Source organism: Elgaria multicarinata, chromosome 7 (assembly GCF_023053635.1).
Source record: "Elgaria multicarinata webbii isolate HBS135686 ecotype San Diego chromosome 7, rElgMul1.1.pri, whole genome shotgun sequence".
Taxonomy (NCBI): domain Eukaryota; kingdom Metazoa; phylum Chordata; class Lepidosauria; order Squamata; family Anguidae; genus Elgaria; species Elgaria multicarinata.
In genome coordinates this window covers 50,583,913-50,610,497 of record NC_086177.1, presented here as the reverse complement: position 1 = coordinate 50,610,497, position 26,585 = coordinate 50,583,913, and the positions used below count along the sequence as shown (strand labels likewise).

The window sequence follows — 26,585 nt, the reverse complement described above, 5'->3', positions numbered from 1 at the left end:
TTTCTTCCAGACATGGGGATTTCTAAAACGTATTGCTACCTTTCTATGACCCTTGACCAATCACCTAGTTTCCTTAATAAGGAGTACATACTGTGTGAGTCCTCATACAATTTAAAGATCAACAAAACTAAACAGCATCAGTAAAACTTCCCTTTTCAATATACATGCAATGCATCTAAATAGCATCTAATACAGTGTTTCCTTGTTCTCCTACGTTCCTCCTTAACCTTAAAGCATTACTCCCTGCTGCTTGCACATCCCTTTAACCCCCATCTTGTTCCCCCAAAGCTTCTTTCCCTATGCTATGCTAACAGACCCTTATACCCCCCCCCCTTTTTAAACGTATTAAATAAAGTTGCAAGGCCCAAGAAGAAAACCCTTCACCATGCTTAATTGCCACTGAATTCTCTTTGGGTACTACCGGCTTCGCGAGAAATGCTGCAGTTCCATACAGGAAAGCAGCGGCAAAAATAACGTGTTCTTTTGCAGGAGCATTCTGGGATGAAGAACTTTTTTTTTAAGCCCAAGGACTGAATAAGCATGTTGGGGGCCATAAGTCAGCAATTGGTGGCCACAGCCTGAAAGTGGATAGCTATGTACAGGATAACAGATAACTTTCCAAATCCAAACACGGGAATGCAATATTGAGCTAAACTTTCTGGAGTATGGTTTGTTGTTCAGTTTCATATTTGGGTAAAACATCTGTGACAGCTGTTTTATTGCCTAAATCTTTTTTTTTTTTTACCGTGGAGTTGCCTGAAAAGCTGGAAGTAACACGTAGCGTGTGTTCCCTTTTGCACTCTCTATCAGTTTTAGTCATTGTACAGTGGTTGTTTATATTGTAGTTTAAGAGAACTGGCAGACATTTTCCTGAATCATTTAAAAAAAATGTTTCTTTTGAGCTTTTCATTTTTTGATAATCAAACTTGACAACTTAATTAAAACTTTCCAGTATTTTCTAGTGCCTCTGCTGAAAATTTTAAAACAGGATTGCTGATTTATCCACGTTTCCATTTACACACAAGGGGTTTCTCAGTTTCACATTGACCCTGTTCAGAGGACACAATAAGCTGCGGTGGTTAAGCATTTTGAGCTAAACATGATTGCTTAGCATGTTGTGTGAACAGGCTCATTCTGACAGCAGCTCTATCATCGCGGTTTTAAGCCCTACTGGAAGGTACCATGACTTTTGGGAGCAGATGAGGGGCTGCTCTGAATCGCCAGTGCAAACCTTGAAAACCAAAGTGAATTTGAAAAGTTGCTTGTCAAGAGTTAGGATCTTTTCTAGGCAGGGAAGCTCTTGTAAACTGGAAGCTTTTGTGTATCCCTGCTTTTCCTTTCAGACTGAGGAAATGCATGTATGGGCAGCCAGGTTGTCAAAACTAAATATTGTGGGCTAGTGTGTATGTGTGTGTGTGCTTGCTGGCAAATCTGAATTATTACTTTTAAAAAAGTTAATTGGCCTGTTGAATATAATAAGTGATAAAATCCACATGCACCAGCTTAAAGAGGTTGGTCACTGTGCATTTGTGGAAATTACATCTGAATTTATGCTGTACTGTAAATAAAAGGCTAATAAAGGTGTTTTCTTTATGGATGTAGCACAGTCTTGATCCTAAAAGCCCAAATTGCCACCATAATCTTGGATAATGCATTTTTAAAAAAATGATAGTTCTTACTTGCATTATGGGAATATTTGTTCTCTGCTCAGTAAGACAAAATAAAGAAATATTAAATGTAAAAGCTGTGATAATTTAGTTGTCTTCTTACTTTAGACCACCAGGAAAAACATTTTCATTTTCTTCTAAGGTTGACTCCCTTGAAGAAAGGAGACTCCCCATTAATTCTGTGGCTTTTGTGGGAGTTCCTCACTGTTATATGTGAGAGAGACTGTATTCCTTATTGTCACATAAAATCATGAGCATACTTGGAATAGCCTATCTCTCTCTAGGACAGGGTACATTTATGGCATTGCTTATATTATGCTTTGAAGAAGAAGTGCTTGATAAGAAGTACATTTGTCTGTCATGCTCTCTTCTCTGCCCGAAAGGACACGCCAACTAGGAGGAAAGTACAAATCTGGTATGCATACAGGGACAAAATTTAACTTATCTGGCCTCTTGCTGCCACCTAGAGAAAACATCAAAAATGACACTCAAGCCCCTTTAATTATGAATGGAGTGGACCACGTTACATTCAACATCCGTTTGTGCTGTATGTACACCCGTTCAGAAGGTTGTAAGAATCTGTCTACATGCATTCATACCTGATTTGTACACATGTACTAGAATCCTAGTTTAATCATGCATACAGCATATTTGCAAATATGTTTAATATGGTTGATGATGCATCAGTGCAAAAATATAAAAAACCTGTACAACTTATATTTATAATGGTTAGGTAAAACTAGTCATTTTTTATTTCTATGTAAACTAGAGACTAGCAGCAGTTCTTTTATAAGCAATTCTTTGAATTGCAGAAATACCCATTTGCTCCAGATCCCAAAATTCCTTATTTCTACTGACAATCAAGAAACTGCAGCAATGTAGGGGTTATAGTATTCTGTAAAATGAAGGAATGTCCTTAGTGGACAAAAGTATGCTGGGATATCCTCTAGAAAACTCTGTAAGAATACATTTACACTCCATTAAATGTGAATAACCATACATGTGTACAGATCAGGATATTAATGTGTTGCCTGTGAGGGCTCATGGGTAGGTGAAAGACTAGCCATTAACCCTGAACTAGGGGTATTCATCCAGAAGTGGCTGAGGTAGATAAGGAAAGCTCTTTTATTTCGGTGTGAAAGGGCACCCACACTAGAGGGTGGGTGTTATTATTTATATTAGGCTATTTGCTTGTTGCAGATCCATTATAGCAGAGGTGGGGAACCTCAGACCTTGGGGTCAAATTCATCCCTCCTTAGGACCTAATCTGGTCCTCCAGGGCTCCCCAGACGGCCACACTCACTTCACCTGGCCACACACCCTTTCCCCCAAACACTACTGAACTACGCTCCTGATAGTGTCTCTGAAATTGAATTCAGCCCTTGGGCTGAGAGAGGTTCTCCATGCCTGCTTTATAGTTAAATGAATTTGTTGCTCTTAAAAACATCAAAGCATATGTCTTCTCTCTTTATTCTGCGGGTATGGGTGCAAGAAGGGTGGTGTTTTTTTTCTAAACAAGATGTTCTTTTGCTTATTGTATACAATACACCATTGTCAAAACTTTGTATTCTGTCAAAAGAACACATTTACTACATAATCTTTGGGGATGAGGAACAAGTTCCCAGTCTTAGTCTTTATGGGATATATTTGCTTTAAGGCTTGGGGGTGGATGAATAGACATTCACCTAAATATTATTTGCAAGGCTGCTTATTACTGACCCTAAAGCCATGACATAAGTAGATTATAAACGTATGCAAATATCTTCCTCTTGGGATTGAAGAAAGTGATAGATTAATTTCAGATGTGTTACTTAAGGGAGTTTTGAGCCTCTATCCTACTATTGTGTGTTTGTGAAAGACAGAATTGAGGTTTTAAATGTGCTTGTATCAGGTGTGTTTCTTTTTTAACATGGAACTTTGGCTTTTTTTGTGTGAAATAGGTGTTCCGTTGGAATAGAAAATTGTGGGTTCAGTCTCAAAATAGCTGCATTCCAGTTGTTAGGCAAGTTAGGCAAGTTGTTGGGCAAGCAATTGCATCCCGTAGTTTAAAACGTGGGAATGCAGGGCAGGGGTGGGCTTGACAAGCCTGGGAATGGCCACCATGGTGATGTGGAACTCCAGGGAACGAAAGTAAGGGCAGAAATGCAGAAATAAAACAAACTGGCAGCGCATCTGTGCTGCTACAGGCTTTCAAAGTTGTGTAGAGATGCCCGGGGGGGGGGGGGGAGTTTTCCGGTATCTCCATATTTCCTCCATATTCCTGCTGTTTTTCCTGGGAGGATAACCTGTGGTCCCTTATGCCATATAACTCTGTCGATTCTGCCTTGCAGCAGTGATGCTGCGGGGTTTTTGAGAATCGCCTAGCATAGTGGCGTCATAGAGATGGCCCCTTCTTAGTTAGCGTTTGGGGTATTTGGCCCTGGAATCTGCTGGCCATATGAATACAAATAGTGCACAAACGTTCGAGCGAAACACAGAAATGCTGCACAGCTACTGGAATGCTGTGCATGAATATAGTTCATATATATACTACAATATCACATAGGAAACGTAACTCCTCATAATCCTTGCTTAGAAGTTAATTGTTTTCTTTTCTCCATTGTTCTAGGACCGCTGTTTGTGGCCTTCTGACAGCTCGTCTTCACGTCAGGGAGCTTCTGAGGTAAGCTTTCGTTCACACGGCAAATTTTCAGTGACCTGCATTTTTCTTAATAGAGCGTGAGTAGCCATACTGTGGCTTGTGAACCACATGCAGCTTCTTGACAGTTCAACTATGACCTTTGATCCAACAAAGGTGTCTATGCATTCTCCAGCCTCCAGTATCTTCTCCAAAATGCCAAAAAGGCTGAGTAATCCCTGCCCTCTCCAGCTGCTTGGGCAGCAGGCAAAAGGGGAGAGATGAGGCATAGGTAGTAGCAGAGAGAAGAGAGAGGAGACTGCTGAAGAAGCATGGCGGAGAAGGAGACAGAAGCAGCAGCCTAAGAGGCTTTGGACAGTAGGGAGAAACGTACAAGCCCATGGCAGAGAGGGAGAGAGAGGAGACTACTAAAGCCTGGAGAAGGGTGACAAGTCGATATTCCCATCTTTTTTGGTCTCATGGCTGCCTTGTAGGAGTTAGGCCGAGGTTATGGGGCTCCCCCCCATTTCTCGTCCACTCATGCTTTGCAGGCCTCACCTAGGAAGGAAGGATTAATCTGCCTCGTCCATGGCCTTTTCATAGAATCATAGAATCATAGAACCATAGAATAGCAGAGTTGGAAGGGGCCTACAAGGCCATCGAGTCCAACCCCCTGCTCAATGCAGGAATCCACCCTAAAGCATCCCTATAGAAGATGGGGATCCCTTTCCATGGATCCATTTCACAGGAAGTAGATGGAGGAGAGTCCAGCCTTACAAATGGTCCTTTTGGACTGCCTGATGGGGCTCAGCCTTGGAGGCACTGTATCGCAGTGCTTCTAATCCTTGCTTTCATGTCATCTCCAGAAGATGGTGGTGGGAGCCTGTCACTCGGCGCTGTGGATCTTTAGTGCTCCACAGGGGTTTTGTTCAACCATTTGAAAATCTAGGGACAATATAGGATACAGGGGCACTCCCAAGCTATGAAGCCAATTTCAGGGGGAGCGTTCTCTGTGAAGTTAAGATTGGTTTGCCTCTCTCTGCATTTACGAAGGAAAACAAGACAATATTTTAAATTTATTATGGTTTTTATTTTTATTTTCCTGAATTTTAAAGTTTTACTGTGCCTTCATTTGCTTGTCCTTTTCGTTTTCTGAATTTTTTGTAAACCACCTTCGTTGATTCCACAAAGGCAATCGATGAAATGCAATACATGATAATAATTAAAAAATAATAATTCACAGAATATTACAACAGGAAGGATTAATCTGGAGAGGACTTTCCTTTCCACCAATGCTCTACATCCTTCACCTAGGAAAGGGAGAAATCCGCTCCCTCTGACGCCCTTTCCTTTCTCAACTGCTGAGACACTCTAGGCTGGTCCATTTTCTGTTGTCCTTCTGCTGGCAAGAAAAGACATCTTTGTTCAGGCAGGCTTTTGGCATGTAAGCTGCTCTGTTGCTGATGGATATTTTAATTAGATGGGTGATGTCTATTTTATTGTGTTTAACAGATATTTTTTTATCTTATGTTTTATTAAGATTTTGTTTTTAACCTTCATTTTATTCTTACTAGCTACTTTGAGTGCCATTTTGGCAGAAAGGTGGGATATAAATGAAGTGAAATGGGTTTCAAAAGATTTATAACCAGCATGGGGCCCCACAAGGCCACAATCTCTAATTATCCATGATAATGTCAATATTATTTTGTGAACTGCCCAGAGAGCTTCAGTTATTGGGCGGTATAGGAATGCAGTCAATCAATTATTCTATATTATTAATATAAAAATCATATTTAATTTGTGTGTAAAGCTTATGCTCGTCTTGTGACTCTTGAACTTTTGAAAATTGTAGTCTGCGGCTTGGAGGGTCTGAAACTTTGGCCACATTTCTAATATAACATTATTTTGCCCCTCATGGTATGACTGGTGTTTGGCAAACTAAGCTGCAGTTTTGTCCCTTTCTCTCAGTTGATCTTAACTTGAAATCCATAGTCTCCAGCAGACAATTCTGTTAAAATAACTGTTCTCTTCAAGGGAAGAGGAGCTTTGTTGCTGTGTAGAGCTCCGTAGGGATTGGGCCTTGGATCTTCCTGCGGTATTGTTATTGACTAATTAATAAGGAAAGAGAGGAAAGATCTAATGACATTACTTGGTTCACAAGTTTCCTACCATTTGGAATTCATCTGATTTTGTCTGCTTGACACATTAGTAAAGTAATATATTTATTTTAATTTGTTTGTATAAGGCCTAACTACAATTAAAATTCTTCCTTGCCTTTGCCCAGATCTTTAGGTTATATAGGGCATCTTGGATAATATCTTCCTTTTCTGAAGTTGTTTCTAAATTATCCTACTTTCCCTTATTACCACCCTTGAAGGTTCATGCTCTCTCTCTCTTAAGTCTGTTTCATTCATGTGGGAACTAGTTTAGGTTTAACTTTATTGATTAGTTGATACCTTCTTCATATTGCAGATTATGTACGCCCCACGGTCCAGAGACAGGTTTACGGCTCCATCCTTTATGCAGAGGGAACATTTCAGTCGCTTCCAGCCAACCTACCCATACATGCAGCATGAGATTGACCTTCCTCCTACCATCTCCCTCTCTGATGGTGAAGAGCCACCACCCTACCAAGGGCCATGCACACTGCAGCTTCGGGACCCAGAACAACAGATGGAACTCAACAGAGAATCTGTGAGAGCACCACCCAACAGGACTATATTTGACAGCGACTTGATAGACATTTCAATGTACAATGGGGGCCCTTGCCCACCAAGCAGCAATTCGGGCATAAGTGCAACTAATTATAGCAGTAATGGAAGGATGGAAGGACCACCCCCGACTTACAGTGAGGTCATGGGGCATTACCCAGGTTCCTCTTTTTTCCATCACCAGCAAAGCAATGCACCTCCTTCGTCACAGAGGGGGAGCAGACTTCTGTTTCAGCAGAACAATTCGGAGAGCACAATAGTCCCTGTTAAAGGCAAAGACAGGAAACCAGGAAACCTCGTCTAGGTTCCTCTTCCATGTGCACTTGAAGAGAGACGGGAGAATCAAACAGGAGCATGATGGAAGTTTCTATGCCCCTGTGCACAATATTGTTAAGTTTCATGTGATGCAGTTTAGTAAAACCAAACGTGCAAAGCTGTTCTTTGTTTCTGATTCCTTTCAGGGGAATTGCATGAAAAGTGGTTTGAAATAATTACAACCTTCCATTCAGTTTGGCCACGAGCAGTGTTTTTTTTTTTTTTTTTTGGAAAATATGTTATTATTTTTTAATAATCTATTTGAATATTTAATTCTAAGAGGTAACTTAGCACAGAAATATGGCTTAGTCAGCCTGTTTTATAGCAAGTGAATGGCGAAAAGATGAGGACAAGAAAGGGTTACTAAGTAAATGGAGGCAAAATTGGCCAGTTTGCTTTCCCTTCCCCCTCTTAGGGTATGGAATTTCTTTTTATCTCATTCAACATTTTTGTTTTGTGTGCCAAGGTATAAAGTTTGTTTAAAAAAACACACCAAGCAAACTAGATGAATACAAGGAGTTAATTTGTGTTGTGATACAAGTGTGTTAAATTTGCACTATCTTTAATGTGTGTGTGTATATCTATATCTATAAATACATAGATATATAGATATAGATATATATGGGAACTGTTTTACATGAAGTTCTTCTATACGTTGTCTTTTCACCTGTGGAATAACGGTTAGCCCCTAGGAACCCTCTTCAGGACTTTGCCCAGGCCTTTATTGGATTTAATTGGATCTCTCATTTTACATAAATAATAATAAATGACAGAATAATCTTAACATGTTACCTTTTGCAATAATTTTGCATATAAAAATCGGCATCAACAAGTAGTCTTAGACTCATATGGGGTGGAAGAAAGCAAATGTGAAATTACAGCAGTCGCCTTCTTTAGTTGGTTTTAGCTATAAGCCATTTATTTAACTAGAAGCAGACAAAAATGCCAGCTACATTACTTTTTTTTTGTAATTATAACTATATCTTAACTGCTTGTCGCCCCCCTTTTTTAAATAATGCAGTGTTGGCAGTACCTAAAGCTTTTGCAGATTTTTATCTTCACTGTAGCCCATAATATATTCAGTCACATAGCCTGACATCATACAATAAATGTATTATGAAATTTTTTTTGCTGTTAAATCACTTTATTGTTGTGGTTTTATGTTATCTTTTGTGTCTTAGTTCTTTAAAGACAATGGATCTCTGTAAGCCCCCTTCCCAGTTTCTACCATTTCTTCAGTCAGTTTAACAGTGCTTAAGGGCACAATCCTCTTCATGTTTAGATGGAAAAAAGGACTACAGCATCCAGCATCTCCCAGCTGGCATGGCTGGCTGGGGCATGCTGTGAGTTATAGGATTTTTTCTATCTAAATATGCATAGGATTGCACCCTAAACGTGTTAGCTGCAGAGCCTGCACTATTAGAAAGATACTGGGAACAGTTCCAGAATATTAGTCGGTTTTTGCTATTAGTTAGTTAGTCCCATTTCCATGCATTCATCTGATTTCATGTCGAGGGTGCAAGCAGTTGTGCAATTGTTTTAGGATCATGCTGTTTTTAATTGAAACTGTCTTACGTTTTTGGAATGTCACTTTACAACTGCTCCGTTTCTGAATCACAGCCTAAGGAATCCAGTGAATTCCCTCTGTAGTATTGGTTTCTATGCTCAGTATCTGTATTGCAGGTAAAATTGGAAGGCATTTCAAAGGAGAGTGGATATCTATTCAAAAGCACACAAAGCACAATGGGCACTTCAGAATGCAGTTAGCAAATGGACTTTAGAAGAAAGTAGAGAATCTAAGAGTCTTAATTCTAATATTCCTAAACAAGTTGTAGTTACAAGGTAGACCTTTCCCTTAGAAGTCCCCCTTTTCTATGGTCTTATGGGTAGCATGTTGCTGACTGAAACAGCGAACAAGTGCACCAACTGTACTATAGTAATGTCCTGTACAGAAGCCCTTGTTCTGTTTGTTGAAGTTTGGTTTTCTATAGGACTTCCACAAAATGAAGTAACTTAAATTGAAACCTGATTGCTGAAGCGAGTCTCTGATCTATGCAGTGTTTTAATGCCAAAACAGCATGTGTGGAGTATGTGTGCTTTAGATGTCTCTGTGAAGATGCTTTCCTGTGTCTATGGTGGCTCATGAACTTGATGACTAGTTTGAGGAACATTTTAACTAATATTTTCTAAACATAGAACCCTGTTTTTATAGCTAGCCAGAGCCCACTCGTGTATTGTCCTAAAGTAGCCATAATTTAAAAGCTGCTCTTCTGATTTATGTAATCTGCTGACTGGCATATCTCCTGTCTCTCATGCAGTAACTAAATATCTTGCTATAGCTTAGTTGTCTGAAACAGCCATCACAAGTTGAGTATCTTGGAGTTCTCATATGTTGTGCACACTTTTCCTTTCAATTGATATACACTTATAAATTTATTTAGTGCTGACAATTTAACAATACAGGAATGATGTTTGGTAAAATGGAATGATAAGCTGTGCTTCAGCTGTGTTTAGGGTGATTTCCAAGTGAGATGTCTCTGAATAAAATACTTCAGAATTAAACAGTCCGAGATGGGATATATCCTTAAATTACAACTTGGATTTAACTGTGTGGATAAGAAGTCTACATCACATTAAATACATTTGTAGAGAGATTCCCATTGCATAAACTGATGATTTATCCAAATTGAAGGTCTTTGAGTTTCAATAGTGATTAATGGAAATCCAGCTGTCAAACTTGAATCTACTGGATCAGTAAATGGGAAATAGGTGTTGGCATTAGATTACTTGGAATCCACTTTCCCCAAATTGTATTGAATAAAGGTAATGTATACTGGTTTTAAATCAGCTTTTACTTTTAGCATTTACCTGCTCATTTGAAGAGAGTAGCCATTACTTGTAGGTGGCTGCCACAAATTACTGAACTTCCATATTTTCCCTGCTTTTATTCAAAGGTTCTATTACTTTGGCTCTCTTATTTTAGAAAGCTCTAAATTGCTCATGCCTTAGCAGTGAGGATTCAGATGTCGTGCATGAGCAAATGCTTACCCTTGAGGCGGCCCATTCTTTAACATCAAGACCAAAACCTTTCTCCCTTCCAGTTACATGTGTGTAATTTCTAACTTAAAAGTGTGAGACTTTAATGCTGTCCTGGAGCCTTACTGGAACAATCTCTATGTAGTTTGGTTGAATGGGCTTTTTTTTTTTTTGGTGGGGGTTAGGGAGACGACATGATGCATCTGAAGATTCAGATATCATCTCCTTATGCTGCTGAACGTTTTTCATCTTCCAGAATTGCTGGGACTTGTAGTGGAAAGTTGCAGTTTCATACCAGATTCTATATGAGAACCATGTTTGTTCAGCAGCTGTGATGAGAATTACTAGTGAGCTTAGAAGTGTGTTTATTCTAAAGTGTTTCTTTGTACATTCTTTATAGTTGCTCCAACAGATGTTTACCATGGCAGATATGAGGTGAAATTTTGATGTGGAATGTTCTGGGTTTTCTTTAAATTCAAGTTTATTTCTTCTACCAAAGCCAGCCCTGCTGTGGTGTAGGATGACTTCTTTTACTTCATATCATTTCTACAGTGGAAATACCATGAGCTGTAAATATGAAACCCTGTTCCATGCTTTTGAGGATCCAAATGAAATGCTGTGACAATTTTAATTCTAATAGCAAGGCCAGCCCAAGACATTTTGCTTCCTGAGGTGGAACAGCAAACGGTGCCCTCAAGGTCGAGGTGCATAGGTCAAGTTATTTTTGGCACCTGAGGCACACAATCCTACAAGTGTTTCTTTCTCTTCCTGGCAGTAAAAATAAAATAATAGATTAAATAACTTAACAATCTGATGCCCTTTCACGACACCCAAAACCAGCTGCCTGAGGCGGCCACCTCACTGTGCCTAATGATAGGGCTGGCCCTGTCTGATGGCTAGCAATACAAAACGTGCAAACTATGTTTAGATAATAAAATGAATGTAATAAATCTTTCTTGTGTTTAGCATTATTCAAGTGGGAGCACCTTAATTTTATAGAAACAGACCCAATGATTAAACCAACCTTTGAGGAGGAGGTAGGTGCAAGCAAGCTACTCAATTTTTATGGACTAGTAATTTTTTTGTACTTCTATATGCAAGATTTAAAGACATCTTTTGGACTATATTATATGAGCCTTATCCCTTCTCATCTTTTTGTTAGAATGTGTGCATTTCTGAAACCTCAAACATCAGATATTATTTATAAGCATAGTTCAGAAAATGTTTTATCTGTTTATCTTTTTAACTAGGATTGGCCACCTTGCACAATCAAGAAACACTTGGGTTTTTTTTTAAAAAAATAGCTCAGTACAGAATAAGCTATTTTAGGCATTATAGTGATTTGGTTTATTTTGAAATAAATGAGTTTTCTCAGAGTTTGTAGTGTTACATCCCCTTTTCAATGGAGAAAGAAGGGAATGCACTGGTATTATTAATAGAATTAAGTTCCAAAGCTTTTTTTTAAAAAATGTAGATATATAAGAGCTCACTATTTAATCTCTTCTGAATGGCTCTTCTGGGAAGGTAAATATCATAGAGGTTTATGTAGTATTTCTGATTGAGAACCCTGGGAGTGTTCTAGTTTCATCCACAAAGTTCTCCTCTTGCAAAAGAGCACTCTGTTAAAAAGGGGGCTAATGTTGGCAATTTAATTTAATTGTTTTTGATAGTCTTTAAATAGTCTTTAAAAAGTGCACCATGCATGTTTACTCAAAATTAAGTCCTATTGAGCTCAATGAGACTTACTAACAGGTAAGTGGTTATAGTATAGTAGTCTAAATGTTACACGTTTGAGTCAATAGGAATTGCTTATTTTCATCCTGCCCCCCCATCCCCCGGATGTACTTTTTCAAGGGTTAGTCCACTTGTTGAATGTTGTGTGTGAAAATAGTTGTGTGTACTTCATTGTCTTCTAGTTTCTTTGTACAAAATACTGGTTTAATATCCTCATGCAGTACAGGCACAGATACAAGATCCTTTCCCTCCATGCCTTAACATAATTATGGCATTTTGTGTAGGAGCTGTCAAGGTCATATGTTTGAGAAGGAGGTAGACTACATTGTAGAGCATTTTGTCATTTGTGCACTAATTTAGGTGAAAGACTTTTGGGATTGAATTAAGTACCTTTCCATCCATCCATCCATCCGGTTCATCTTTCTGAAGGCATATATTGTAGCTTTCTAAGCATTTACTAGTCCAGTAAAGATGGTGAAAAGTACATGTAAACATTAAAATAATTACAAAAAACTCCCAAACCCACCCCAGACTAATGTTCATTTAGATGCAAAATAGTCCTTTTCCCCACCCTATTGCCAGTTGTCAGGCTGACCTCATTACTGGGTAGATAGACCACCCTGTTATTGGATATTCAAAGGCTTCATGTGGTTGTTGAGACCTCTTCCGAGGCTCTTGGAAGGAGAGGTGCCATGCTCCAACCAAATTGGTAGTGATCCATTAACTGATCCTGGCACCCCAATACCAATAAAGCCAATGTATGTAGAAATGACTAAAGAACTGGGGGTGCACACCACCCATTAAGCTTTGAGCCAACCCAAATCACACACTCCTGCCTCCAGGAGAGTAGCCTTTGCAACACACCAGAACATCACATCCAGCCCAATGTTTCATTTTGGTGCAAGACACTATCAAATGTGTTGTACCCATGCCAAAAATACATATAAATGACTAAGGAACTGGGGCTGTACTCCCCAAATAAACATTGAACCACTCCTAATTAGACACACCTCCATCAAAATGTTCTTTACAGAGTATCCTAGAACCATGTGGGCCCATGTCAATAATTGCCAAAAATAAAGAAGGAACACCTAACACAAAGGTTAGGCAACCCCAAATGAGACACCCCCACAATGCCTCCACAAGAGTGTTCCCTATGAGATGGCATAGAATTGCACCCAAAGGAAGCATTGGGCCATTGAGCATCTTTCCCCCTTTCCAATAAAAGCCAGTGTGGGTAGAAATGAATTTGGCCACACAAGATGCACGTATCACTACGATAGTGTCTTCTATGAGATGTTGCTTTAGAAGTATTAGAAGGGTTTTTGTTGTTGATGATGATAAAACAGTGAAATTATTGAATGTTTCAAAGTTTAAATGTTTTGAAATGTTTTTAAAGGGGGACCCATTTGACCCCATAGATTAGAAGGAGAAATATTGCAGTGTCAAGTGACTTTTACCTTTTCTACATTTCTGAAATCACCATAGCGCACACAGGGGCTTTTCAATATGAACCCCACCCCCACCCCATTTTGCTATTTTTTATTTAACACCCAGCCTAAAGAGTCGTACAAAGTTTGCTGACTATTTTGTCACATTTTGGTTGGTCCTAACTAAGAAAGACCTTCTCCTGTCGATGTTAAGATCTTCTTATAAAATTTAATTTTAATGGAGAAACATAGTTGCAAACAATTTATAAATAGATCAATTCAATTCAAAACTCTATTTTTCTGGCCTTTTCACTGCAAAATTATGAATTGTGTTTTAAACTGCAATCTTGGACATTTAGGGGGAAAAATGAATCTGATTGTGCAGTAGTACTCCCTCTTTTTTAAACCGTCTGAATATAATAGTGCTAATTGCCATAATACCTGGCTATCTTTTCAAAGGAATATACTGGAGTTGTGTGAGATGCATTTGGTAGTCTTTCATTACTGTTAGTTGCTACGGACACAATCTTTGTATTGCTCTTTTGCTTCCCTAATTAGTGTATTGCAAGGGTGCAAGACCTCAGGCCTATGGGTCAAATTTGGCCCCTCAGAATTTCCCAGATGACCATTCCTCCTTCCCCCAACCACTGATTGGTGATTCCCCACTGGCTTGTCAGCAGCCCCCACTCCCCCCTTCTAAAAGGCTGTAATGCTTCTCTTAAGGCTTAGTTAATGGCAATAAGAGCTTTAAGCATAAATATGTCGGTGTTTTTGGTCCTACCATTTTTGCCTTCAGACCCATCACCACTGGAACGCACTCCTCGAGAATGTCTTCAGAATGGAATTCAGCCTTTCTGACAGAAAGAAGTTTAACACCCCTGGTGTATTGCCTGAGCCAAAACTGCAGAAACGCCTGGTTCTGTCTTGAAACATCTGAGGATTGATGGGCTGTGTGTGAGAGTGTAAGGAGAGAGAATGAACATGAGACATTTGCGCATATACGATTTTGGCTTGTAAATCCTATCAGAAGTCCTGGCTCCTGCTATCCTTATAGTGCTTTATTAGTCCTTCCAGCTAACCCCCCTGCTGTCTAGGCACAAGGAACTGGTAGTTCATGAGATAGTATGCCATATAAGGGAAGCGAGTATCTCTCCATCTCTCAAACTACAAGGCCTAGTTGAACCGCTCAAGCACACTGTTCTAGAGAAGGGCCTAGGCCAGCAACTCCCTGCTCAGAATCTTCCTTGTTCTGCTCTAACATTGCTTCTGATTGGATCCCGCAAAGCTCACAAGATCTGGAGAACAGGAATATAGATATTGGGGAACGACTTTCCATAAATATCCTTAAGCATGATGTGCAACTTACTTAGCCTAAATTTTCCCCACCTCAACCCCCACTCATGGTAATGAGGTTGCAGCCTAGGATGATAAAGTGTGCTCTCCCCCACATACTCAATGCTTAGGCTCATCTGTGACATGTAATGTGCACTTCCCATGCTAGTTAGTACCTCTTCCTTGATTTCAATCCCCACCATACTTGTTCAACATAAGAGTGCTTATTAAGCTGTTAGGATGGCAGCTTAAGCCTTTTACTGGGTAAAGTTGTACCATGCCCTGACTGCTGGAGACTCCATTCTTTGATTTTGAAATGTTATATAGAAATTATCCGTGGCCTTTCATGTGGTCTTGAGATCTAGGAAAATGTGTTTGGATTTTCATAGGAAATATCCTGCTTTGCAGCTAGTAAAAGTTCCTCTGTTATTACACCATCGTTTATTTTGTTTGTGTTCCGGTGTTATATGTGATATAGTGAAACAATACGCACTTCATTTCTGTTTATCTCTGGATTAAAGCAGGGAGTCATTGAATTTTGGCTTGCCAATTAAACCCACAGCTGCAACATCTTTGGGTATTCCAACTTCTGATTAGTTGTAGTTGGAAAGAACCATCATTAATGTTTTGTTTTAATTTAGAGAAAAAGCTGAAACAAAGCTAATTTTGCTCTATAGGCATGGGGGCAAGCGTAGGGGGAGCACCACGAAGTATTACCTTTTAAAACTGTGAAATTCAGTAAGATTTATATCTAAAATTATGTGCCATGCACACAATTCTTTGTGGTGTGTGCTTATGTACTTGTTCCACAAGGTATGCAGTAAAGCCAATGGATTTTTGTATATCTTGATATGGTATATACTTTTGTAGCCAGTTTTAATGCCTGATCTATTCAAATTTTAGAAGTTTATACAGTTCTCTTCCAGAGATGCTGCATGGATTCATTTGACAGTATAAGCCAATTAATGATGCTTTTTATTGTTAACGATTCTAAATTTGAGGTCACCCAGCCGTTAAATGGTCAGATCGTAGATTCCACTTATTTCTTCTTTTATATCTACTTCTTTCTCACTCTTCTTCTCCTTCTGTCCAACAACCCTTTTTTCTTTAGAAAAGGTTAAAAATTATTACACGTAAATGTTTTTTTTTAAAGATATTCCCAGTGTCTAGGACTCCTTTTGTGTTGACACAAATTGCAAAGGACTCTTGTGAACCTACAGAAGCAGACAGGGATGTTACCAAACAAGCACGCCCTTGTCTCTGAGTATAGATCAGTCAATGCTTGCTTTTCGATTATCTTTAGCTTCATAGTTCATTTTATAGACATGGAAACAATTTGGTTAAACATCTGCAATTTGCCTCTTTATTGCTTGCTTGCCAGCTTCCATTACTCTTAAAGTTATGGTTCTTTTTCATTGTCTCTGTGACTCTCAGGCAAGGGGTCAGAGCAACTTTTGAAAAGTTCTAGAGCTAAGCTTTATGTGCTACTTTGTGTGTTCCCCTTGTTTGTGTCACGTGTACCTTGAACTGGATTTGAGAGAATCCAAATAATATACAGCATTTGGACAAGGGTGGACCAAGGCTTGGCTTTTCTTGATTTAGTAGAGCACCATGCGAGAACTCCCTTTCTAAATTAGCTCTGAATAATGTAATAGTAAATGTAAAACTAATTCTTTCTATAGAGACACTGGGTTCATTCAGATATATTCTTTAATGGTAGTCACAGATGAGCTCTTGCATATGTTAAAAAGGTGGTAATTGCCATTATTTCTCAACCTGAATGTGTAATGATGTCTTGGTGTAGTGAATCACTGCATGCCTTTGCCTCTTGTTATTTCAAGCAAATACTTGTAAGACACACCCACACACCCACACCCACACCCACACACACCCACACACACCCAGGAGCCAAGCTAGGAAATAAGAGGCAGTAATCCACCAGTCTGTATAGCAGGGTTTGCCAACCTTTTTGGACCTGTGGGCACATCTGGGAATTAGAGCCTGGAAGGAAGGGGGAAATGGAAGGAGTTGCTTTCTAGCCCACGCCATCTTCCTTCCCTACAGAACTTTTTGCTCTCTCTCTCTCTCTCTCCCTCTTCTCCCCTTTCCTCGCTGTTTCTGTTCCTTTCCCATCCCTAGCCTTGCTGTTTCTCTCCCATCCACATCTTTACCTTCTGTTTCACACTCCCCCGCCTTGCTCTTCCTCTTCCCTCCACCCCTTTGAATTGCTTTCTCTTCCAGCCTGTTGAACAGCTGGTCAGTGGCAGGTTTAGGAACAGGAATCAGAACCTGGCACCCTAACATTTTTTTTGTAAGGCTAGGGAGTGATGAGCTGTGTGGATGCCATTGGAGGTGCCTGCAGACTCCATGGGTGCTGCATTATGGAGACTGGTGTTTAAAATTTGGATTTTCCCAAAGGTTTAAAATGGGAATCTTGTGAGACAACCTGTAAAAGAATATTCATAGTTAAACGTTTGCACCCTTCCACTTGTATGTTTGTCAAACTATAACGGTGCTCTGAACAAAGATTTTACCATTTTGCAAGAGAGCTGATTCCCTCCCCACCCCCCAATATGGACTTCATCCTGATACAATTCTGAAGATGCTGTATTGCAGGAGTAGATGACCCAGTGCTTTCCAGGGGCTGTTTATATGTGGAGAAAGTCCTGCGGTGGCTCTGGATCTGCGCTGCATAAGTTATATGATGCATGCGCAGCTTCAGATTGAAAACGTTGGGGACTTAACCTGACTTTTTCAATTGGAGCAACGTCAGTGTGGCTCTTCTGCCATCTGACTTTGCTCCAGGGCCAATCTGGGGGCAGTCCCGGAGGTGGAAGGTGACCAGTGATTGGTAGCCTCTCACTATGAAGAGGTAGAGGGGGGCAGCTCCAGTGCCCGGATGGCTCCAGGAAACCCAACGCCAGCAAGGAAGAGGTAAACTGCGGAGTTTCAGAGGGAGGTGGCACCAACCTGGTGCCGTGAAGACAGTCCCCAGATGTTTTAGACAGATGTTTCCCATCAGCTCCAGCCACCACAACCATTGGTCAAAGATTATAGTTGTCCAAAAGGTCTGAAGGGTACCAGGTCACTTCGCCCTGCACCCTTGATATTCTGGGCACACATCCTTTAAAAGCGCTCTGGGTATGCTCAGGCTCCCCCAAATCTATTTTCTAAAGAAAAAGCATACTACAGGCACTGACCTAACCCATTTTACTTTTGAAAGGTCTTTCCACAGTGCAGGGCTGGGGCATTTATGGCCCTCCAGATGTGTTGGACTCCAGTTCCTCAGCAGCCTGGTGAATGATGTGGGATAATGGGAGTAGTAGTTCAGCAACATCTGGAGGTCCACAGGTTCCCCAGCTCTGTCAGAGTAGATATTTATTGACCACAGTGGGAGTTTACTCGTACAAAGTCAGTTATGTGCTAACCTAAGTGTCTTGATGGGCCTTGATGACACACTGAATCATGGTTGCTAACCCTTTTGCAGCAAATGGTTAGTGAGCATGTTTAAGCCATGGTTATGTAGGCACCACGCTTAGGAATGGTTCACACGGCATGCTAAGCCATAATATTTATATCAAAATGCTTAATCATGGTGGTTTAGCGTATCATCTGAACAGGGTCGATGCAACATGGCTGCTTGTGTTTTGAAAAGCAAATGAAGAAAGCTGAGGCAAGCTGGAACTGTCTGTGTCTTAAAACCAAATCCTTTCCACCCGGCTTCCATCTTGAGTCTGATTTTTGGAGGCTTCGGATTCAGACACTCTGATTTGTCTTTGGTTATTATATTGCTTATAATATTTTAAAATGGCCTGTTGGGTTAGGAAGAGAGACTCAATTCTTCTATTCAAGCCTTCCAAGAGTGTGTGTTTGTGTCAATAGAGATGGCCATGTCATTCAGGCTGCAACCCTAAGCTTCCTTGCTTGGAAATCCATTCCACTGAAATCGGGGCAGTGGGAGGTCATACCCGCACGTAAGTGTGTGTAGGATCAGATGATGTGTTGCTAAATTGCTGCTGCTTTAAATAGTTTTGGTATGTGAGGTTGGTTGTTCGGAAACAAGGTGATACGTGCAAGGGTCTTATCGATATTCTTCTTTCTCTCTCCCAGCCCTTGGTATTTTGTCTCATATGTTTTGTAGGACTATTACGTGTGTGTGTGTGTGTGTGATATTTCAAAATATCATTTGGAGGAGGACTGCATGTTTATAGTTCATAAGTAACTAAGGTGCCTCATGTTCAGGTCTTGAGTAGATAAGAATCCCCTTCCTCACCCAAGCTTTGCACTCTCTGGGCTTGATGCTTTAAAGTCCATTGAAATCAGTAGGAAGATTCCCACTGACTTGAATGACCCTTTGATCAGGCCTTATGCTCCCCACCTTTGTTGTGCCTCATTGAAAAGGTGCTTTTCTGCTCATCTGTCTCTTCTGGTTTTGATTTTTAAGGTGCTGTATAGAACATGAATATATTATGCACATATCTTACCCAATGGGTAGAACACAAACAAAATGAAACCTATTGTTAATACTGTAAAATAATGTACAGCAGATAACCATTTTAACACACGAAAAGGCATAGAACTTGTGAATGCCTGCTTACATGCTTTAGCCCTTTTTCTTTTTTTTCTTTTTCTTTGTAAGAGAATTAGCAAAGCATACGAATGGCAAGAAATCTATGTATTTTTATTTTCCTATGAAATATCAAAATATAAGGGAAAAATGAAACTTTGAAAAAAAAAACACTTCTGTCTAGCCCGTTGAGGGTATTTGGTTGCTTGATGCATCTTCGCTGTAAGGAGTCTTTTGTGAGTGTGTTTGTGTCACTTTGATGACAAAAATTAATAATCAGTTCTCACCCTTTGTAGTTAGCTCCTGATTTTGTCTGTTGTTGCTTTATTTGTGATGAAATTGGGCCAGTATTTGGCTTCTTTTCCTTAAACCATTATTTATTTTGTTCCATATCAAGTTAGAGATGGGCCAGATCCCTAGAACTTATATATATATTTTAAACAGCAGCATTTTAAAGATAAAAATTTGCTTAAAGTAAGAACAAAACAACAAAACTTCTCATTTAGGATATCTCTAGATAGTTATGTGAAGAGAGACATATTTGTGTTGAGTGCACACCTTTCTTTTGCACTCTGTATATGCTGGGCACTTCTGTAGGTTCTGATTCCCTATTGCAGATTATTCTCGAGAATGCTTGATGGATGACTTCTTGAAGGATGCTGGCTACAGTTTTCCTAGCTGTCCATCCAACAAGATGAACATCCTTTTTCTGGCCAATACACTTAAACATTGCAAAACCTTTTTACTGAGAGAGAATAACAATGTAATATTTTGCTTTGGGCTTTCATTTTACATTTGAAGACTGAGATGGGACTTAGTTTGCTTATGAGGACAAAGTAAATATCTTTCTGTGTGGGCAGGTGCTCTGCACAGCAAGATGGCCTTGGCAGTACAAGTTCACCATCTGTCCACACTGTGTTCTGCTTTGAGAGTTTAGGCTTCTTAGGACAAGCAAATACGGCAGAAAAATAAGGCAGATTTTTAGCATTTAAGACAACAGAATATTCTGTTTTTAAATTACCCTTTTTCAGTATCCTTGATGAATACTGGACTTCAGTATCAATCAAGTCCAGAATATTCTTGTGATCCAAGAGTGGGAAATTCCTTCATATGATTGAATACTGTTTATTGTTTGGCATGTTTCCGCCATCTTGAGGGACATGGTGATAACAAGGAATTCTTCAGGCTGAACACAATAGAGCTGTCCTAGTCCATCTCTCTTCTGCCATGGGCCACAAATTAATGCTGGACCACAAGCTCATTACTACTGATTTCAACCTGTTGGTAGCTGTGTTATCCTTTAGCCATGGATACAACACTCTGGTTTCAAGGGATACGCTTAAAATCTTTCTTTCTTTGGCTGTCATTGCCAGAGATCATCGTCAAGCCGATTGCTGGAAGGACTGACCCAAATCGGAGGAGAGATCTACCAGGTCTTCAAGGCCAAAGGCATTCAGAAATGTGCTCTTTGCTCGGCTCTAGTTAGCTTATGATTTCTATACTGGCTTGTCATTTTGCTCAGTAATATCCTTCTAGGAAATAACTACTTATATCCTGTACCAGGATAATAATTGCCGCTCAAACCCCCCAATATTGTGGTGTTTGTGGTGTTTTCACATCCTTACTGATTGTTCTGTTCTTCCATCTCCACACCAACACTATCCTGTTTTAGGAAGTCTACAAAGATACTTGAGTATGCATGGCTTATTAGTATTGTTTGTTCGTTTGGTTGGGACATGGAGCGCTAACTTTAAAAATGTGTTGTACTGACTCTTTACTTGTTCGCTCTGCACTGTGGTGATTTTGGGAGCAAAAGAAACCTTGCATGTTAGTGAACTATGTGCCAGGTGACATCTGGAATGCAAATTGCAGTAACAGATATTGTGGACCAAGCAAGTTGCTGCCTCCTTTAAAAATCACCAGTCTACTTTGAAGCTGCAATGATGGAAAGATATGGTAGAGCCTATCAAATAGGCATGGAGGTCTTTGTTCATACATTTTCACTTACTAGAAGGTATAATAATTTTAGAACAAAACTAAACACACACACACACACACACACTTTAAACAGAAATGAGAACTCAAGGCGTATTGTTATCAAAAACTGAAGCAGACATTTTTCACTTTATTAGCGGAACAATTTCTTTACCTGTAGTGCAAAAGCAATTTAGAAGATGGTCAAATAATTTAGATGCAGACAATGTTATGCTGTTCTGTACACAAACTTGGCTATTAGATATTGAGCTGGATCCAGATTGGCCATTCTGTGAACAGAAGGGTTCCTTACATGGATGGAAAGCACTGGGATCCGATGGAGGTTCTCTGCTGGAGAAAGGAGTGGAGAGACAATTATCACCAATTCTCCCTTTCCCCTTTAGCTCCTTGTGTTCACCTCTCATGCTGCTTTGGAGTCTGTGGGTCCCCCAGCTCTTAAGAGCAGGAATCACAGAGGGAAAGGAAGGAATCTCTGCCCCCATTCCTCCAGCACATTCAGAATTCTGCTAAGTGGTACTCTGGACCCAACCCATTGAATTTACCGTTGAATTTTTGCCTGCTTTCAGTACACTGATAATTTATTCTGTGGTAATGTTTATTTTGCAGCATATAATGTATATTACGCAGTAAGATGCATTGCTTTCCACACTGGGTCATGTGTCCTTTTATATCTGCCTGGGTTGCTTGTGTGTGTGTTCATTTTGTTTCAAGTTATTCCAAAAAATAAATAAAAAATACAACACTATCCACAATATTTAATCTTTAATTTAAAGTTTTTTAAGATATTTGAAGGAGAAGAAAATGTGATTGATATTGAAACTTCTCAATAGTGATTCATGTGAAGTGACAAGGAATCTTAACTTGCTTTAAGCATCTTTGTATTCCCTTTAACCTAATCAATTTGCTGCTTAATTTCTAATGTAACTTGCGGTTATACGCAGAAAAAAGATTTCAACAGTTGTGTACCTGCCTCCTTTTAACTGAGCAAATGGTGATGTTCTAGTTTTTAGACCTAAGGTCTGTTATTGCAATACTTTTAAAGGAAAATGTTGCTCTAAGTGCTGTTGTTAGTTTTAAATACAGATTTTATGCTTGTTCTTAAGAAGCTGTGGTTAAACCATAGAACAAAACTATTAAAAAAAAATCAAGATGTTAATTGGTCTCCTGTTCATTCCCCTGCCCCCTTTCTCAAATAGATGTTGTTCTAAAATGGGAAATGGCATAACGTTGTTACAGAAAGTCACATTGGACTTCCAGATGGAGGGCTCCTGTCGTTAACAATCAAAAGCCATTGTACAACTGTTCCGTCTTCTCTTCTTGGGGTTTTTTTTTTGGTGGGGGTGGGTGGGTAAGAAAAAGACAGTAGTGGTGGGTAAATGTAGAAGGGCTACAAATTGAAGATGACGAGTTCTGGACCCTCTGTGAAATTCAGTGAGTGAGGTAGTGTGATTGCACAATATAAAAGCCATGTCTGGAAGCTGCTTTACTCAACACTCGTGCAACAAAAGCCTAAAGCTTATGTCCTTGCTCTAGCGGCAAATTTTGAAGTTCAGGAGCTACAACATGGGTGGGCAGCTTGTGGCCCTCCAGAGAATTTGACCTACAGGTCCCATGATCCCTCATCATTGGCTGTGCTGGCTGTGGCTGATGGGAGTTATAGGCCAAGTCATTTGGAGGGGCACAAGTTGCCTAGCCATGCCCTATAGTTGCTTCCCCAGGGGAAGGAAATATATATATACACACACACACACACACATATACATGAGATGCACACACCCCATTTTTCTATTCCACTCAAAGAAGCTAATAGTATCGTTAAAAACAAGACATCCAAACCACTAGTAAAATCTCATAATTACGTCGATGGGGCACGTGTGCAGTCCTGTGCAAAGTTAATCTGGGAGAAAGCACCATAGAATTCACTGGTGCTCACTTGTGACTGCATAGGTTCAACTTGTAAAACACTAAATGAACTTGACCAAAAGATCTTAATCTAGCGGAAATGTAACCTTTAGCTTTTAATTAGAAATGTAAACTATCTTGCAAAGAAGTGTTGCCATTTAAAGTGCCAGTGTGGAGGAGGAATCTCCACATCAAAGAAAAAGAGGGGGGGAGTGTCTAGTCTCTGTTTAATTATTTTCCTCTTCTCTGACATCCTCTATGCTAATTTATCACAAAACAATAGTAAATCGTGAAAACTTCATTATCGTCTCCCTCATTGTCAGAACAAGGAGGGTCCATCTGTTACCCTGTCTTTGATCTTTAGGGGAGGGGCTGTAGGTCAGGGGTAGAGCACTTGCTTTGCATGCAAAAGGTCCCATGTTCCATATCTGACATCTTCAGATAGGGCTTGAAAATCCCCTGCCTGAGACTCTAGAGAGCCATTGCTGCCAGTCAGGGTCAGCAATACTGGCCTAGGTTGACCCATAGCTTCCTATGTTCCTATGCCTTGAAAAAGGCCCTGCATTCCACCTCCACTCACTATTTTTATACTCCAAGAAGGAGGGAGGATAGGAACACTGTATGCACCAATTGCTGGGGAACATGGGTGGGAGGATGCTGTTGCACCATGTCCTGCTTGTGGGTCTCTGGTAGACAGCTGGTTGGCCACTTGTGAGAACAGAGTGCTGGACTAGATGGACCCTCGGTCTGATCCAGCATGACTCTTACGTCCTTACGACTGGCACGCTTAGACGTTACAAGCGTGCACCCCACAGAGCCCAGGCAAGGTCTCAACAGCCAGTTGTGTTTGTGCTACGGTCAGTTCATCCCCAATGTGCAAAGGATGGACTTTGTAGGAACAGTAAAGGAAAGAGCATCACATACCAGCTACTATTCCTTAAAAGGCTGTTTGAAAGGTGATCTATATTTTTCATAAATGTGTTTAGGAAAATACTGAGAAATATGTGTTAAACCAATTTTTATTACTAAAAACACTTTTTCTTTTTTTGGCCCATGGGTGTACATCACAAACCTTTTTGAGGATTTTCTTTTCTTTTTCCCCAGCTTCATTTTACGGTTTCCACTAAAGATAAAAGCTAAGTTGCTGTTTTTATAACCCTGCCCCAAATCCCAGATGCACCACTCAAATGCAAAGCTTCATTTCTGAAATGGCTTTGATCTTTTCCCTAATCTGCTTTTCATTGTAATTATATTTGTTTGAAAATATGGCATCCGTTTGATATTTGTCTCCTGAAATCTTTTGCCTGCGGACCTGCTACACAGAGGGTATCTTAGCTCCATAGGAGGTTTCCTGCTGGCAGATTAATCCAGGGTCTACTGGTGTGTGGTGAAACATTCAGGTTTCACTATCACCTTCCCAAGTGTATTGATCATTAAATAGCATATTTTTAACATTCCAGAGCCTTTTCTAGCTTAAACTCTGCTTCTAATGAGACTTTGCTAGTTTAGACAAAAATTAAAATTAATTAGGCTTCTTTTTCATGATCACAGTTTTGATCTGCTGTACTTTGAATGAGGACTAATTAAAATGCACAGTTAAAAAAAACTTGCTTCCTGCATCATCTCCTGAAATGTCATAAGATTGACAATTGACCATTTCATTTATTTATTACATTTCTATACTGCTGATTACCCACAGCTCTCTGGGTGGATCACAAAACAAAACTTCATACCATAAAACAACATAATAATATAATATAATATAATATAATATAATATAATATAATATAATATAATATAATATAATATAAAAGTCATCCATTTTAAACAGCATAAAACCAAAGTAGGAACCAAAAGCCAGCAGCCAGGGCATGCCTGACAATGGCATATACAGCATCATCAGACAAACGTTTTATCGCATGCTTTTTCCCGGGTCCTTTGACAATGGACCCTGCACATCTTATAGTAGTGTATCTGCAATACAACCTGGGGTGTACAGTCTTTAGGCTGCTCTCTCTTGAAGTAAAATCCATTACATCAAGGGAGAAACTCATATTCCACATAGAATAGGGTAGGGTTAATGTCAGCCTTTTTAATATTGTAAGAGCAAAGGGTAGATTCCTAGTATGTGTTCATTTTACTCCCCCCCACCACCATTTTTTCCAGATTTCCCACTCAGATTTCAACTCAGCCTAATAGTATGCTGAAAGGATGCAGCTTGGAGCTGTTCGTTAACAAATATACAGAAATATGCAAAATAGATTTTGCTCTGCTGTGCTTTAGAAATTCCCACACCTCAGAAGAACCACCACTGTTCCCCTTGCTGGCTCATGTACCAGGTTCATTTCCTCCCAAATCTACCAAAACCTGTAATTTGATGTGTTATGGAAAGAAAATCTGTCGAATGCTATTTTTAAAATCGTCTTGTGCACATGATCTTAAGAGCTACGTATTCTCCGGTCCTCATATTAGTAAAGGAGCAGAGTAAACTTGTTTTCACTACAGCTGAGAGTTCTCGGATTATTTCCATGCCTCTTACGGGGCGGGGTGGTGGTGGTGAGACGCATTTTGCAAGCTTCCACTCTGTACTACATTCTAATGGTTAACAGAAAACTGAATTTCTGTATTTCTCCCAACAAAACCTTACTGAAAGCAGTGTATGTTATTCATAGATGGGTCAATTTCCTCCCCCATTTCCCCCATTTTTAACTGAGTTTGGGAAATTACTCAGTTTGGAAAATTACTCAGTATTTAACAGGCACTTGTGTTTTTCCATAGCAGTGAAAGCATGGTAGAATCCCGTCTACCGTGCTTCCAGAGCTATGGGAAGTACTTCTTCACAGAGTGCATAGTCAAACTGTCGAATTTGCTACCACAAGGTGCAGTGATGGCCACCCATTTGGATAGCTTTAAAAGGGGGTTGGATAAATTCCTGGAGGAGAATGCTATCAATAGCTACTCGTCCTGATGCCTATGTGCTACCTCCAGTATCAGAGGCAGTAAGCCCATGTACACCATATCCTGGGGAACATGGGCAAGAGGATTTCCCGTTGACAGCTAGTTGACCACCGTGTGAACAGAAAGTTGGACTAGATGGACCCTTGGTCTGATCCAGCAGGGCTGTTCTTCTGTCCCTCTCCCAATTCCCCTTCCACCCACATACCTGGCTGCTGCTCTAGTGCCATTGCCTCTTCCTGCTTTGACACCTTGAGTGCTGCTACAGCAGGATGCAGAAGCTCTGGGCAACTTCTGTTTTTCTGAGTGACTGGTACTTTGTTC

General features: G+C 40.0%; 1 protein-coding gene across 6 annotated transcripts in view; it reads left to right on the top strand.

The window, feature by feature from the left end:
- Positions 1-13,867, top strand: part of LDLRAD4 (low density lipoprotein receptor class A domain containing 4) — a 326,743-nt gene extending 312,876 nt beyond the window's left edge. For all 6 annotated transcript variants that reach the window (XM_063130543.1, XM_063130544.1, XM_063130542.1 and 3 more), the window contains 2 exons: positions 4,276-4,329; positions 6,757-13,867. In XM_063130543.1, coding sequence (XP_062986613.1) covers positions 4,276-4,329; positions 6,757-7,299 — 597 coding nt within the window. In that variant the 3' untranslated portion in view covers positions 7,300-13,867. The remainder of the gene's footprint in view (positions 1-4,275; positions 4,330-6,756) is intronic.
- The last annotated feature ends 12,718 nt before the right edge of the window (positions 13,868-26,585 follow it).